At 45.0% G+C, this 15708-nt stretch overlaps 7 protein-coding genes across 7 annotated transcripts, besides 2 other annotated features; 4 read left to right on the forward strand and 3 right to left on the reverse strand.

Annotated features, from left to right (window-relative positions):
• Positions 1–2531: 2531 nt before the first annotated feature.
• Positions 2532–3488, forward strand: TSTA_048910 (uncharacterized protein; the record flags this gene model as incomplete). The annotated part of the gene is made up of 2 exons (XM_002485359.1): positions 2532–2766; positions 2818–3488. 2 exons carry the CDS (start codon positions 2532–2534, stop codon positions 3486–3488), a joined length of 906 nt encoding a protein of 301 aa, XP_002485404.1.
• A 187-nt stretch (positions 3489–3675) lies between these two features.
• On the reverse strand, positions 3676–5458 carry TSTA_048920 (uncharacterized protein; the record flags this gene model as incomplete). The annotated part of the gene is made up of 4 exons (XM_002485360.1): positions 3676–4479; positions 4608–4690; positions 4787–5163; positions 5262–5458. The coding sequence occupies 4 exons, from the start codon at positions 5456–5458 to the stop codon at positions 3676–3678; spliced, it is 1461 nt and encodes a 486-aa protein (XP_002485405.1).
• A 391-nt stretch (positions 5459–5849) lies between these two features.
• On the forward strand, positions 5850–7907 carry TSTA_048930 (dimethylaniline monooxygenase, putative). Its single transcript, XM_002485361.1, has 4 exons — positions 5850–6022; positions 6073–6177; positions 6226–7015; positions 7080–7907. Exons 1-4 carry the CDS (start codon positions 5872–5874, stop codon positions 7831–7833), a joined length of 1800 nt encoding a protein of 599 aa, XP_002485406.1. The 5' UTR covers positions 5850–5871; the 3' UTR covers positions 7834–7907.
• A 1031-nt stretch (positions 7908–8938) lies between these two features.
• On the forward strand, positions 8939–9977 carry TSTA_048940 (uncharacterized protein; the record flags this gene model as incomplete). The annotated part of the gene is made up of 5 exons (XM_002485362.1): positions 8939–9152; positions 9206–9340; positions 9391–9509; positions 9558–9642; positions 9706–9977. The coding sequence occupies 5 exons, from the start codon at positions 8939–8941 to the stop codon at positions 9975–9977; spliced, it is 825 nt and encodes a 274-aa protein (XP_002485407.1).
• A 570-nt stretch (positions 9978–10547) lies between these two features.
• On the forward strand, positions 10548–12049 carry TSTA_048950 (uncharacterized protein; the record flags this gene model as incomplete). The annotated part of the gene is made up of 7 exons (XM_002485363.1): positions 10548–10785; positions 10838–10874; positions 10930–11003; positions 11058–11381; positions 11427–11494; positions 11549–11631; positions 11682–12049. The coding sequence occupies exons 1-7, from the start codon at positions 10624–10626 to the stop codon at positions 12047–12049; spliced, it is 1116 nt and encodes a 371-aa protein (XP_002485408.1). The 5' UTR covers positions 10548–10623.
• An 832-nt stretch (positions 12050–12881) lies between these two features.
• TSTA_048960 (uncharacterized protein) lies at positions 12882–14259 on the reverse strand (the record flags this gene model as incomplete). The annotated part of the gene is made up of 3 exons (XM_002485364.1): positions 12882–13154; positions 13633–13913; positions 13983–14259. The coding sequence occupies 3 exons, from the start codon at positions 14257–14259 to the stop codon at positions 12882–12884; spliced, it is 831 nt and encodes a 276-aa protein (XP_002485409.1).
• Positions 13393–14319: a mobile genetic element.
• Positions 14319–14504: a mobile genetic element.
• Positions 14505–14818: 314 nt separating this feature from the next.
• On the reverse strand, positions 14819–15078 carry TSTA_048970 (uncharacterized protein; the record flags this gene model as incomplete). The annotated part of the gene is made up of 2 exons (XM_002485365.1): positions 14819–14949; positions 15042–15078. 2 exons carry the CDS (start codon positions 15076–15078, stop codon positions 14819–14821), a joined length of 168 nt encoding a protein of 55 aa, XP_002485410.1.
• Positions 15079–15708: the final 630 nt, after the last annotated feature.

Consider the following 15708-nt stretch of genomic DNA (forward strand, 5'->3'; position numbering starts at 1 on the left):
ATCGTGATTGAATCGGTGCTTCACTTCAATTCTACTCTTTGCGTAGCGTGGGGGTAGTTCCAGAAGGTTTGCGGAGAGCCAGGAGTCTACTTCTGAAGCAGAAAAGGGTTTCCAATCCTTCGAATAGCGCCAATGAGAGCCAATTTCGCTACTATACAAATTGGTAGTTTCGGCCCTAATTTAGTGGTTCAGTCTTAGGTCGATTAAGCAATGACATTGTTGAACGCTAAGTAGTGGGTGAGACCCTGAGTTTCCCCGCATACTTAGTGACAAATACGAGGATCTGGTTCGGAATCGGAGTCAATTCTGAGGATAGGGCTAAGACTGCTCGTTTATAACAAAACCGCAGTGACATACATTCGACGCACTATAAAGCAATAATTATATCAATAAACAGTTACGTTCTCTATCTTAGAAATATTCCACTCAAAAGAGTCTCTATTAAAATGAAGAGACAATCGAAGAGGTATCCGGTATTGGTTTCAGAGCAAGCAGCTTATCATCACACCTTGAGACTCTATGAATCATCACAAACTCTACACGCTATCAAACTAGAGCACGCTAGGTACAGCGTAGAAATTGTGGTGGTGTCAGTACAATTAAGCTTTGAAAATATATTGCTATTCTCTTCTATTTGATGAGGCCTGTATCGATGTCTCACTCGGTCCGCGGCAAGACCATCGCCCAAAACCTATGATCATACTCTATCTTTGTTCGTATCGGCGATCAGGGTAATGAAGGCCATACCCAGACTCACTTGAGTCATGGAATATCTTGAGTGTATACTTCGTAGCTAGATAACGAAGGTCCTAATTGGACAAAACTGGGATGAAAACATAGTCAAGTGAAGTATCTGGAGCCCTGGTGATAGCCAGAACTTACTGATTCAAAGCGCCAGCGAATCTTAACATTGCTATGCCTTGATGATGCTTTTGATAAGTCAGATTTCATGGTTAGACACATATATGTTCCCAGTGGCTTTCCTGCCTAGTTCTCCTATATATGACGGGTCCATCTTCGGAGTCGTTGACGATGTTTGTTTTACTAAACCTAATGCTTGATTGGCAAAGATTCATAGCGGCTCATAAGGCTGAGAATGCACCACGCCACGCCATCAAAATCTCCTTTCAACACATGTTCTATGGTATTGGCCGATTAATAAGGCGTCCAGTACCTGAAACCTTGGCGCTCGGTTCGTTGAAGGTCAAGTTTGCCTTTGGTAACCTATATCATATACCATGTACGATAGCGGGTTAAGCGCCAAAAATGTTAGAAATAGGGTCGGTTATAAACCACTAGGTCAAGCACCTTAGTCGGAAGTGACTAGCGGATGCCAAGCTGTGCTTCAACAAGTAAATTTTCTAACAACCAGCTAGCGACTGTACTATGTACTTCGTACATCATTCAACTCTCTCCTAGAATACGACTCGGAGTGTAGCTGAGTTTTCCACATAGCGCTAACCGTTTTCGAATTAGCGTGGTCCATTGCTCACCTAAGTAGCGCCGTCCCGGCGCTGCCATGCTGTATGCACTATCTACATAGATTTCAAATGCTAGATACTTTCTCACAGTGGACTAAGGTAGGGACAGTATATTCTGATGGGCTACATTTTATGGATCCTTCATATAATTAACTGAAGCCTACTTGTACGGAAACTTGCCCATGAGAATTTAATTATACCTATATGACTTTCTCATAAAAAATTAGATTACTCATACGCGATTCAGCTTTCAGCTTATGGAAGTCAACAAAATTACTTGTACGTAAGCTTCCTGATAAGAACCTGGGTTGCTCATATGTGGGATTCCTTATAAAGATCTGGATTCCTTGTACACGTGCTGCCTTATAAGCATCTCCTAGATCGCCATACTCAATTGCTCGTAAGAATATACAAAATAGCTCATATCTAAGCTCGCTATAGAACTCTGCTAGGAAATTATGCGTATGATCTTAGGAGCTTGCAGGTGGGCTGATCCATACTCGGGATTCTAAAGCTCGCTACCTCAGTGGCTTGGCTCTTATATTTTGACTATTGTACTAGATATTCATATTTTAAGTTACTCTATGTTTCAAATTATTTGGTATTTCAGCTTATGTGGGTATACATCAAATCCTTTTTATAGAACCGGTGGTCTTCTGCTATATTTAATATCAAGGAACGTCTCTTAATTCATCCCATCTGTTAATCGAATACTTAACTGGAACATTGAGCATTCCAAGCCTTTCATAAGACATAGCTAAGAAGGGCTACTGACTACTTCTTGAGCGAGTTGCCTCCGAATTTCTCATATTCCATACTCATGGTCATTAAAACCACATCCATGAAATACCCGAGATTTCTTCATCTAGCCGTCCTCGTCGTTTGCGGCTTGTCAATTCCAATTTACTTCCGCTTATACTTCAGGTAAACCTGATCCTGGATGCTTTTGTGATCCTGCATGTGCTAAAATACTACAATAGTGAATCGTCGGCATTTATATTCAGATTAAAGCCAGGAACTAGTCATCCATATGCCGAGGCGATACGAAAAATGAATGCCCCTTTCATTCATCCAATAACTGCCCCGTACTTTTCGACATATGAGGGATACAATTTCACCTTGAAGAATGACCCCATATGGACAAAACCATTGGGCAAGGATCTGTGTGTCGTGGACATTGACAATCGGCCGTTCTCGAAGAAACATGAGCTTTTCAATGAACAACCCCTCAATTGGGACTCATTCGACAAGTTTTCAGCTGGTCTTTTAAATCATTATCTTTATGGTACGAGTATCTTACAATAAACATTGGAATATCGGGGCTGACTTGATATAGCAATGATCCACGGATATAGATATGCCTTCGTCCATCTTGCACAAAAGCCATCAGATCGCTATATGTCTTGGGCCAAAGTACCCGCCGTCATCGAGCACCTAAAAGAATGCAAATATCTCCTAAATGTCGAAGCAGATGCCATCTTCAAAGAGCTCACATTACCCATGGAATGGCAAATGAACTATTGGAACTTCACCAAAAACACCAAAGTCGCAATCCCTTCCGACCCGAACGAGGACTTCAACCTAGACTGGGAAGGGAAAGTGAACTTAAATACAGGGTTCATCCTCGCGCAAAACACGCCTCGAACTTTCGAGATATGGGAGGGTTGGAAATCTTGTGTGGATGACCATGTCCGTTTTCCTGGTTGTGAGAAGTTCAGGGATAACTGGCCAGCTGAGCAAGGTGCATATTCCTCTATAATTCGTCACGCATATAACGATCCGGATGATCTGCTGGTTATACGGTGTAGCGAAGCTAATGAGTACCCGGAATCTGGTTCCGACTGCATTGGCTCGTTGAATTACCAACATTTTTGGATTAAGAAGGAGCAACTTTTGAAGGATAAGGCTGTCGTACCGATGATGCAGTTGATGATGCAGAGCTTGCGGCTGGATCTTTTGATTGGGAAAAATGAAGTATTGGTGAAGAAACAGGGTTTCTATATTTAGGTTTGTTCAAGACTTGGATATAACAAGAAAAAAATAAGGGATGGGCGGGAGTCATTTGGTATTGTTTGCTCGTATTATGTGTTTCCATTCTTGTTGTATATTACATTGTTAGATATATGTATTCCATCCAGTAATATTTGATAATAAACATAACTTACTTTATGAGCGCGTAAAAGACACTCCTACACTAATCAAGTGCGGATTCCCTTTGCCGAATCCTTTCTCCCCATCTCACAAGTACAACACCAAGTATAATAAATGGTAAAGCCAAGCCCGCAAGCAATGTATATCCCCATCCATATCCCAAGCGCGCATACAACGGATCTGCGCCGAGAGGTACTGCCGCCGATATGGCGCTGCGGATAATAGACATGGCACCGGTAGCACTGGCTGTGTGGAGAGTATACACATCGATCACATATATCTGCACAGGAATGTAAGAGTACATGGCTGCAAAAGCCACAAGGCCACTCCCGATTATGGGGGCAATCCACATCGTGTGCCTTTCCAAGGTCCACCCGTAAAAAAGAAGAGCACCAGGAAGAATTACGGCTCCAAGAATGAGAGGTGGAAGTCGATCTTCCGGTTTGATGGTCTTATCCGGGCGTCTTTGACTTTGCCGATTGGCATAGAAGTCAGAGAATACACCCAAAGTAGCTTGGCTGAGCACAAAGCCTGCCATCATTCCAAGATATGCAAGGCCGCTAGCACCGGGTGAGAATCTATAGCTGCTTTGGAAAGTGGTCCCGAGGGTCGAAAGTAGGATGAAGAGATAGGAGTTGAGAATGGAGGTGTAGAGAGTAAAAAGGGGTATTAAGCGTGTGCGAAATATGAACCGAAGGGGACGGGTGCATGCTGTGATCAATAACTGTGACGCTGGCTTTTCTGCTGCTTTGGTGCTGTCTGCTTGCTGCTTGAGGTGACGAGCGAGGACAATTGGAGGATATGTCTCTCGGAGAGTGAGTAGACATCCGAGCATGCATGCTCCCAACTGTATATTGTAAGCTGACATTGTAGCATTGAGGTTTGTATGAGTTTCGATATGCCAGTAATAAGGCTCTTTTTGCGCCCCAAAATTGTTTAAATATGTCATGCGTAGACAAGAATAGAATCACTTACAAATGTCATTGAAATCCAGAAAATCCATCGCCATCCAATGGTCTCGGCGATATAGCCGCCGACAATTGGTCCTGGGCTGTCAGCTGTCTCATCATTTCGGCTTGAAGCTATTATAGTGATATACCTAAAGTCGGACCCTACCTAGTCAGCACAGAGATATACGATATCATTCCAGTGACTTACAAATGTAGCACCGCTAGTTATAAACGTCACCGCCAGACCACGCCGCTTGGGTGCAATTATATCTGCGACAACAGCCCGTCCACAAATCAGAAACGTAATGCCTGCAAACCCCATCAGGGCACGGAAGACGATGAACACAGCGATATTGTTGCTGCTCCCACAGATGGCTAGGGCACCGAGGTAGACTACGAAGCTGGGGTACAGCACAATAACGCGTCCATAAAGCTCACTCACAGGGGCGATTAACAGTGGACCAAAGCAAAACCCTATGAGATATATTGAAATGGTGAACGAGGATAGAGTATCACTATGAGTACCGAAATCATCCAGGACGAACGGCAGGGCAGGTTCGAAAGCAGTAGAACAGATAGAGCTAGATTATGATCAGATAACGACTTTAAATTAACATGTACAACGATTGCAGGTCTGTGGTAAAAATGAAGACAACGATAGACGACATGGAGAACATACGCCACAGTGTTGGCACCCCAGAGGAGGACGATGATGCCCCATTGCCGTGTGGGAGACCAGTTGACAGGATTCCTAGGATTACTCGCCCACTCAAGGGACGTCGATGGTTCTGTCTCCTTCTGGCTATTTATGCCTGCAAGTATCGTGGCTGGCCCAGCGGCGTCTGGTGCAGGAATGTCGGAAAGGTCTTTCTCCATAGCACACGTATAATAGGGTTAAAGGCTGCCCGACGTGCCAAGTGAGCATTAAAGCTATAAACCTTCACGATTCGAACGCTCATTCGAACCACCAGCGTATAAAAATGAATGATGGGGCAGACAAGCAACCTTTCGGCTGATGACTCGGAACCGTGAATGCCGGGAAAAACAAAGGAAAAAATCCTACCCCGGTCAATATAGAGAACCCTGCATATAGCGAGATATGTATTCCTCCCAATAGGACCTATCAAACAGATGGATGTGTCGATCATGTCCAAACATGCTCCTTCCTACATATATTGCGTCCGACGGGGGTTGTGGCTACTGTAAATATCCGAGAAAGTTAAGACTGAAGCCGTGTACTCAACACTGCGGGGGCTGTAACACGACCACACTCTTCTTTAACTATTTACATGCAGCTAATAGCCTATAATAATCTCAGCACGCTGATTATCGGCTCATATTGCGACTCCGAGCTACAAAACGTGTGCTCTCTCGATTCAGCGGCTCCTTTTGCTATGTGTATGTCGGCCATGGAGGTTGATGTAGCAGTCATAGGTGCTGGTGAGTTACATAAATGCAAATATCCCAGAAGCCACGCTCACTGTGACTAGGTCTAACCGGCATCGCCTTTGCGCGATTCTATCTCGACATCCACCCTGAAGCGCGCCTCGTGATCTTCGAGAAGGATGCCGACATTGGCGGGGTTTGGAGTGCAGGTTTGTAGCTGTATCTTCCATCGGAATGTGTTCTAACTTGGTACTCAGAAAGGGTGTTTGAGGCGTTCTGGGCGCAAAGTCCTCTACGTATGACGTCGTTGGCAGACGTAGCTCTCGACATCCCGGACGATGCTCCCAGGGCGTACGGAACATTTGAGGCCAAGTATGTAACCAAATATCTGAAAGAATATGTCGACAGCCATGTCTACAATGGGGAATCTTTACGATCACGAATCAGGGTCAATGCAGATGTGCGATCAGTGGAAAAGCACGGTGATGGGTGGCTCTTGCATATCAAAGGTACCGAGCCTCAGTCTTGGTACTGTAAGAAATTGGCTGTCGCATCAGGACTCACATCATTGCCAAATATGCCAACCTTCCCTCTCAGTTCCGATTGTAAATTTCCCATGCTTCATCATCGGGACCTTGGAGCTCATGAGAAGATCTTGGAGCCCGATTCAGCTTACAGAAACATCACCGTTATTGGGGGAGGAAAATCAGCAGCCGACATGGTGTACGGTGCTCTCAAAAAAGGGAAAAATGTTAACTGGATCATTCGAACTTCAGGAGAAGGCCCAGGCATATTCATGGATCCAGCAGCTAGTGGGAGATACAAACATGCGGCAGAAGCCGGGGCAACCCAGAAAGCTGCGACGCTCAGCCCTTCTTTTTTCCATGAGCTTTCTGGTACGGCTCTCTCACTTCATCAAAACGAGTCAGCGAGAGCTAGTCTCGAGGAGAAACTGTATGCCGCCGATCATCGATTCAAGGCCTGGGCGAACTATCGTGGGCGTGAAGGGGCTCTTCCAGGCTTTCGTGACTTGGAACCAAAAGCATCGTGAGTTGTCTCTTTATAAATTCTATATGCATACTCTACATTATATCAAAGCTAACTTAAACAGATTCTTTTGGAGCAGCGGTCCTATTGGAGTCATTCAGCAGGACGATTTTTGGGATTTAGTCAGTAAGAACGTACACGTCTACCGGGGTGATCCATGTGGTACTACATCCGACGCCATAATATTGATGGACGGAAGAGAAGTGCCTACTGATGTCGCTTTATGTGGCACAGGTTGGAACTCCTCGTACCCTTTCTTCACGAATGAACAAGCCTCTCAATTGGGTCTCCCACATCAACCTAGCGCCTCGACCGAAGACCAAACCTGGAAAGATTTGATAAAACAAGCAGATGCAGAGATTCTAAGAACGTATCCCATTCTGGGCTCGCCGCCGACCGACGCCAAATTTGTCGGGGGTGATAACCTCACACCAGCCAGGCTCTACAACGGCATGGCTTCCCTATCTGATCCTTCCATTCTCTTTTTAGGGAGAGCTCGAATGTCCAACAACTTCCGCGCCGCTGATGCTCAGGCTATTTGGGCTACCGCATACTGGGATGGCCATGTAACTCTACCGCCATTAGGTGAGGCAAAGCGCCAAGTGGCATATATGAACGCCTTATCACGAAGACGTTATCCGACTAGAGGTGCTGACGGTGTCAACTTCCATGCAGATCTGGTCTATTACACGGATAAGCTTGCTTGTGAGGCTGGACTTTCTTCTCACCGCAAGGGCTGGTGGAATGATCCTGAAGAGCCGTGTCTGGCGAGTGATTTTCGAGGTTGTACAGAGGAGTATCGGAAGAAATACTGTTAGGCGAAGGTAGACGGAATAAAGTAGACTTCCTAATAGCTACAATTAGATATGCTAATCAAGCTTGATTGTATGATCACGGTTATACGAAGATGACTTAGACCTATACATAGCGATTGGACTTTGGAATAGAGTTATGAAGGCTATCATTTACTAGAACAAGTAAGGCTCAATACATTTCCATTCTCCTATATTTTCCACAATTGCCCATTTGTCCATTAAGTCCTCCCTTCTTCGCTGACGCCGTTCGCCAATCACAGTGCAGGTTGCTGACTGATAAGGCAAATTGTGCCCTTCCCCCTCAATTCCCATCACCCTGTCATTCAGTGTTCATTTTTGTCTCAGGGAGCTCAGTCAATGGCAAGTTCGTATTCGGTGCCGACGGGATAGTCATCTGTCTCTGTGGATTGTCAATTAGAGTCTTTTTAAAAGCATCTCCAAAGAAATTTCTACCTTCTGCATGTGGCATTGGGAGAGCCATAGCAGTACAGAAAAGGGTGAGGAGTAAAATAAGCTGTGTACGCATATTGGACTGCCCTTCACGTAGAATGGTATAAATATAGAGAGATTTTGGGTACTTCAACGCCGAAAAATATCTTTATTGATATTTTGTGGTATCTGTTACCAGACCTTAGAATTGACTTCAACCTTCTTATATGTCACTTTTCTCCGGATTGCGAATTCCCTGTCGGCATTTGAAGTACCCCCTCCTCACACTACAGCTTTGTACATGCAATGTATTCAGCTCTCTCAGCCGTATACCGCTATACTAGAACATATTATGTGCGCAACTTCCTGGTTTAGTTAGTTAGTCCAAACTATTGTTGCTGGTAAAGTATCGTGGTAGGTCCGTTCCATACTGCACACTGCAGATGCGCGCCCATCACATCCATAGATGTCTATGGATGGCCGTCCGTCCATTAGTTATCCCACCATTGCTCAGCGGCGGAGATTACTGATTAGCTGGAGGGCTAACTGATATGAGAAATTGGGGGCTGCTTCTTTCATTTTCTCTTTTTAACTGGGAATCGCCTCAATTTCGCTCTGGGTACTCCATTATTTCCTGTCCCTTGGCGTTATACACAGATTTTTACACAATATATACGCTATGGGAATCGAAGCAGAGCCACTCTTGGAGGATCACGAGCAGTCTGCGGGATTGGAGGATGTTCGCCTCTCACGGCGAAGCCCTCGGTGGCCGTGGTTGACTTCGGTGTTGACACATACCCTAGCGGTCGTCTTGGTCATCATTGTCATCAACTTGATCCCGCTCACTCGCACCGTTTTGCTCTTCACTGAGTCCCCTCAACCGAAGCTGTATTGTATGTGAATAACGTCTAAGGTTATATAAATCTAATCTACTTTCTACTAACAGCATTGAGCCCAGCTCCTCTCACTCCGGCCATTGAGTACATCATTGATACACCACCGTGGAACTACTGGAGCAACCATCTCTACTTCGGGGAGCCTAGCGATGACTCGGAGCGCGCATGGAACCGTCTAATTCATCGTATGTATATTGTCGTGAATTTCAAAAGTTCGCAGAACTGATTATTCCAGCACATGGTTTGCAAGTATTCCCTGACGAAGTTAAACATCTGGATGGGTCACGTACCGTGGTAATGAAGAATGGAAATAGCCTGTATATGCTGGGTGTATATCACAATCTGCATTGTCTGGTAGGTATTCACTTTTCTTTTTTTAGAGCTCAAACTAACATCCCACAGCGACGGATCCGTCAGACTCTCCAGGCAGATCATTACTATCCCAACATGACGGCAGAGCAGAGAAAAAATGATCTGGAACATACCAGTATGCTCTCCTACATCTATTATTATTCCCTTCGTCGGCCAGCTACTGATCGAATTTGCCTAGCCCACTGCCTCGAAGCTATGCGCACCTCGATGATGTGCCATCCTGACCTCACCACCAACCGGTTCTACTGGTCACACAGACCGTGGCACGACCTCAGCGTCCGCCCGGACGTTACCCGGGAGTGCGTAAATTGGGATCGGCTGGAGGCCTTCATGCGAAAGCGAAGGTATGATCCAGGAGACATCCTCAAGGGACACGGGGAGGATCTTTCGGACGATTATAAGGACGACTATAAGGATGATTACAAGGATGAGCACGCCTACCACGACTAGACCAGAGCCTCTTGTTTGCGGCCATTCTTTTCTTGCTATAAGTAACTAACCTTTGTCCCGCGTATAAGCAGTGTATATGTATTGTCTACCAGACCTTCTGGTCTAGTGGAAATTAATGCTCTAGATAAATCTGGTGTACCCTGGTAAAAGTGTAAATAATTCGGCTCTGAAAAGTTTGGCCCTCCTTCTGATCAGTCTAGCTACGGCTGACCCCAGTCCCTGCCCTGGTCGAGGTATGCTCATTTCTAATCCCTGATCGTCCTTACAACACAACACACTGCTGCGACGTCTTCCCGTCTCTATGTTGTTTCTGGTAGGATAAATACTCGCCGACCAGGGTATTAGCTGATCATCCTGGCTAACCGAAGGGCAATTATTACATGTTTAGGATGTTCTAATTGGTCATGGATATATGGTATGCAGCCACCAGCGAGGGGCCCTTGACACTTGACGTGCGCTAATTCTAGTTCCGCTACGCCCCGGTCCGTCCTCCCGGAGTCCCGCCCCGAATTAGAAAGGCGTTGATGAAGATATACTTTTATGGGGGGCGCCACCAGTGGGCCTTTTATCATATACAGAGTATGTATCTCCATCGCGACCAGACACTATCAACACCATACCCATCGACAACGTATGCGTCAACACCATGACAGCCATCCAGGACATCCGTATCCACGCCCCCGTTGTAATTGCAGAGGCCGTCTGTTTGATTGTCTTCTGCTCATTGATGGTGGGTTTGCGATTCTATGCGCGTCGTGTCAAGAACTCCAGGCTTGGGCTGGATGACTTGGCAATTAGCCTGGCGTTGGTGAGAAATAATGGACGATTACTGTGTTTGCATAGTATTAACATATGTTCAGCTCTTCGTCATTGGCATGGCTGTCACCATTCTCGTCGGTACGTTAGTTGAATCTTTGCGAATGTTTAATTGGAATATACTTACCCCCTACAGAAACAGGCATAAAAGGATTTGGCTACGCTGCTTCAGAGGGAGACGCGGGTCCAAATCACCCAGATGCTAATGTGGTGCGTATATGCTCTCTTTCTCTCAAAATCGTGATACATGAGTAACCCTCACAGGCTGGCTGGCCTACCGAACTCCTCCAGGTCCCTGCCCTGGGCTGCATAAAACTCAGCTTCCTCCTCTTCTACCGTCGCGTCTTCACCAAGTACGTGGCTTGGGAGTTCACCTGGGTCAACTACTTCATGATCGCTTCGGTGATAGCTTGGACGATCTGTTTCTTCTTCCTCCTCCTCTTCCTCTGTGGCACCGACTTTGCGGCCTACTGGACTAGCGGAGAAACCGAAGCCAAATACTGTTTACCAACTGGGCCAGTGCATATGGGTTATGCCATCTCGGATGTGATCATGGACTTCTTGACGATCTTGCTACCTATCGGCGAGGTATGTACTGAAACACGTGAGATGAGAAACATGCTAATATGATAGATCTGGAAACTTCATTTGCCCACCCGTCGCAAGTTTGCCATCATGTGTGTATTTGGTCTAGGTGCCATGTACGTCTCCATAGTGCCTCATTACCAAAAAAGTTCTTGTGCTAATACCTACAGAACTATCGCCATGTCCATTGTCCGTATGGTCATATATCAACGAGCGCTAGCCGTTCAATTCGACCCGGATTCTGATGAAGAGTGTAGGTTTTGTTCACAATTTTTAGTTTTCCTTGTTATACTAACTTCTCAGACCTCACCACCCTCACCACCTATTTCTCGATGCTTGAAGCCGGCCTCGGTGTCATCGCCGCCTGTCTTCCCGTTCAGTACGGCCTTTTAAAATCGGAAAAAGTCCAGAGCATAATTCACAGCGTACACAGCCTCACATCTCTGGGCTCCCGGGGCAGCAGCAATAACAGCAGAGGCATATCCCTCACGCAATCACGTGCCCAGTCGCAACGTATACACGATATTGATGGCTCTCAGGTCTCAGAGGTTGGCTTATCACTTCCGGCCAATGCAGCTGTCACTGCGGGTTCGGATATCGATATGGACCATTTCGATGGCCAGGGAATAGTGGTGCATAAGTCCTTCGGCACAAATGAGCAGCGGATCTAGCATTATAATATTGTTTTATCGCTTTGCGTGATGATGGTTTGACGATGGATGATATACCCAGTGTAATAAAGGCATGAGGCCGTTAATGCGTTAATGGGTGATGGCGAAGGCGTATGGTCCTGGTGAATAAGAATATCGAATACCCATGGGAGTTTAGCACCGTTTCATCATAATCGTTGACTTATAAAGGAAGCCAGATTATTTTTCTACTCCCAAGTGCTCCTTACTCGGGGCTGCGGATCTACCTCTTTGTATAATTCATGTAAATACGAGTGTATAATCCTATTTCAGTAACATTCACTGAAGTTTGATCTGGGATTCAGAACGATGAGAGTTTCCTGACCGGCTGCGTCGGTAATTACCTAGGTAAACCTTATGGGTCATTTGAGATCATCAATGGGATGGAACTGCCTTACCATTCAATCTGTCTCGTTTCCTTTTATCCGTCCTGTCGTCCGCAGAGTGATCCCATAATTCGTTACGGTGACCCAAGGATTATCAACGATCATGGATAATCTTGTTTTATGAACGAGCCAACTGCTGTTTTACTGACGCCCAACGCTGGGCTTCCCATAAGGCTTTTCAGAAACTTTACATGGGTGTTTTCTGTAACGCAACACTGTATGCATTGATTTACTCTTCCCCAGGGGTCTCTCATATTATCCACAGCAGGCTTGTCATCGATTAATCGATAAGGTGCCGATGAATAATTGTTAGTTATCAATGAGCGATAACGTAATCAACAAGCGAACCGGCACTTTTTCCCGAACGCGTACAAAATATTGATCTCAAATCTCAATTTCTAACCCACATACTAATTATATACAAAAAATTAATTCCTAATACGATTAGGACTTCCAGTTATTTTATGTCCTGCAACATCACAACCACTGCAGCGAAATTGACGTCGTATAGGTGGATGAGAGACTGGGAGTTCAGGCTCGGCCAGAGCAGTAGTAACAGCTTGAGATGCTTCAATCTGACCTTGTACGAGTGCTTGAGCTTCCTCTCTGGTAATTCCTTGCTCATGAGATATTTGCTGCTTGGATCTTTGACATTTTTGCTTCTCCTTCTCATGTGCACCCCGTAGATCATGGAGTTCCTTCTGTGCGATTGTAAGTTTATTATACTCATCTCATAAGCCTTTGACGCCCGTGTAAACACTTCATCAATAGCCTCAGATGAACTTCTCGTATGCCAGCTTATTCGCTTCTTAATTGTAGTTATTTGGCGCTTAAATTAACGTGGATTTTAAGGGGTATATAAGTAGGATGATTGTGTATCACTTGATCGACTTAGAGGGGGTGGTGTTGGAGTCTTAATCGAACAGTAAGCTGTTGATAAACTCGATCTGGATTGAATGGTACTAATCCAGTTGCTATAAAGCTATTCCAAACAGTTTGAGCTTTATATGCCATTGTACGAGCCTTTGGGAATGCAGTGAGGAAGTCGATTTTGTCAATGTGATTGAATCCAAGCCTCATTCGCTGCTCAACAAGCTGTCTATAATGTCACTTTAAAACAACAAAATAGCCAACATCAAGAGGCTGTAAAAGATGTGAAGAATGAGGAGGCATACAGACTGGAATAATATTATTCTTAGTGCATGTACGGTCAAATTCAGCAGTTAAATGGCTTCCATGATCATCAAGAATCAACATCCGATATTTCCCCAATGTACGGCCATCGGTAAGAGGAATAAAATGAGTTTTAAGCCATTCTAATCCAATCTTATCTGTCGTCCATCTATTATCGCTAATATTAATTTTCCAGTCGTCTGGAAGATCCTCAAACCAGCCTAATCGAGTGTATTTCTTTGCCTTGAAAATAATGTACGAAGGCAATGCCCATCCAATCGAATTAACTGTTTCAATTGCAGTTACCCATTCTCGATTACCAGGCTATAATAGCTTTGGCCGAGCATATCGATCACTTCTAGTGATAACCTTGGCAGTCGCACAGAGTCCCATAGCAAAGCCAGTCTCATCAAAATTGTAGATGTCTTCTGGCAAGATCCCATAGTCTGATATAACCTCTCGTACGCGATCAAAATATTCTTGGATTATCTTCGGATCTTCGCACTTAGCACGTTCATAGTTATATTTCCGTGAGAACTTTGATTCAATCTCTGGGCGACGTTTGACAAGATTATATACCCAGTTTTCTCCAACCTGTTGGTTTCCGCGTTGTGAAAGAAGATAATCAGCCATCTCTCGTACAAGAGAGTGTCGAAGGGGTAATCCACGTTTATCTAGATCGAGTATCCATTGATAAGCGATTCCTCCTCACACTGAGTTAATTTATGACTGTTGGCGCGTACTTGAGATCTTTGTTTAGTGCCGTTTAATCTGTCTTGTAGAGTCACCCGGGGTATACTATAAATCCTTGCAGCTTGAGCTACGCGTAAAATTCGTCCATTTTATAAATCGGAAATAGCTAATAAGATTCGTTCCTCTTGCTCAGCTAAATCTTTCTTATTTTTATTGCGAATTGGTGGCATGTTGGCGTGTTGAATAATATGGAATTAATATTGTGTACGCGTTCGGGAAAAAGTGCCGGTTCGCTTGTTGATTACGTTAACGTATTTAACGGGTAAGTGACGCACCAAAACAACACCTAGTTTATTGAACCCATAGAAATTATATGTAAACCACAAAATATATTAAAACCTATGTAGCTAGATTTTCACAATGGTTACGCTTATGCCCTAGTTGCCAACAATAACTACACCTAGGTGGCGCGCGTTGAGCGCGCTGCAAAGTTCCATCCTCATTGGCTACAGGGGGGGTTGACAGCTTCTTCAGCCTCTTGTGCCAGCTCTCGGCCCTCGGAAACGGTCAAAATACCCTCAGCTTGTAGGGGCCTTGTACGGCGAGTTCGACGTTTTTGTAGTTGGTCAACTGCATCACGTAGATCATGATTTTCCTTAGCTAAAAGGGTGGGTGCACAGTTGTAAGTGACCCTTTGATCAACTGATTAAGAGCTTGACTACCGGGCGAATTCCTATCTAAATCTCCAATATTAAGCATATTTTTGATAGATCTGGCTTTCCTTTCCAGCGTACGAGGATTATAAGGCGTTTTTGGGCTCCAAGTGCCGCTGCTTGACGAACCTAGGCCGGGTTGGGGGGAGTAGCCTCCCTGACTTCAAGTGTGACGTCTCGATAAGCTTATTCGTTTCCGCGTATCGAGCAACATCACATGGCCATGAGCTTATTCCAACATACGGAGAGAGCGGTGGTGTTTTGGGAACCGATGACAAAGACGAGGATTCCCGGTGAAAAGCAATACTGCGTTACGTGTTGTTGTTATAACACTAAAAGACTTCGAACTGAATGTTATTAGATCCTAACTAATGAAAATCCTAAGCTTGGGAAGAGAGGAAAAGAGGAAGGGAAGGTCCGCTAGCCAGTATCCAGTTCTGGAACTCAGCTCATGTGACGGCTGCAAGAATCGCTGTTGTGTGAGCTCGGTCCTTTGTAGTGCCGCTCTGTGGTGTGACATTTGCTCAGACCTAAACTCTAGGGTAGCTCATCTTCAAGAAACTAAGCATACAGAAAAAGAAGGAGAAAGGAAGAATCTGTGTGTGAGCTCGCTACAGCCCTTTGTAAGCGCGTATGGCCTCGTCGGTGCCAAAATAGGAAGTCATAACAACAAAGG

The sequence above is a fragment of the Talaromyces stipitatus genome, genomic scaffold (assembly GCF_000003125.1).
Source record: "Talaromyces stipitatus ATCC 10500 scf_1105507295515 genomic scaffold, whole genome shotgun sequence".
Lineage (NCBI taxonomy): Eukaryota > Fungi > Ascomycota > Eurotiomycetes > Eurotiales > Trichocomaceae > Talaromyces > Talaromyces stipitatus.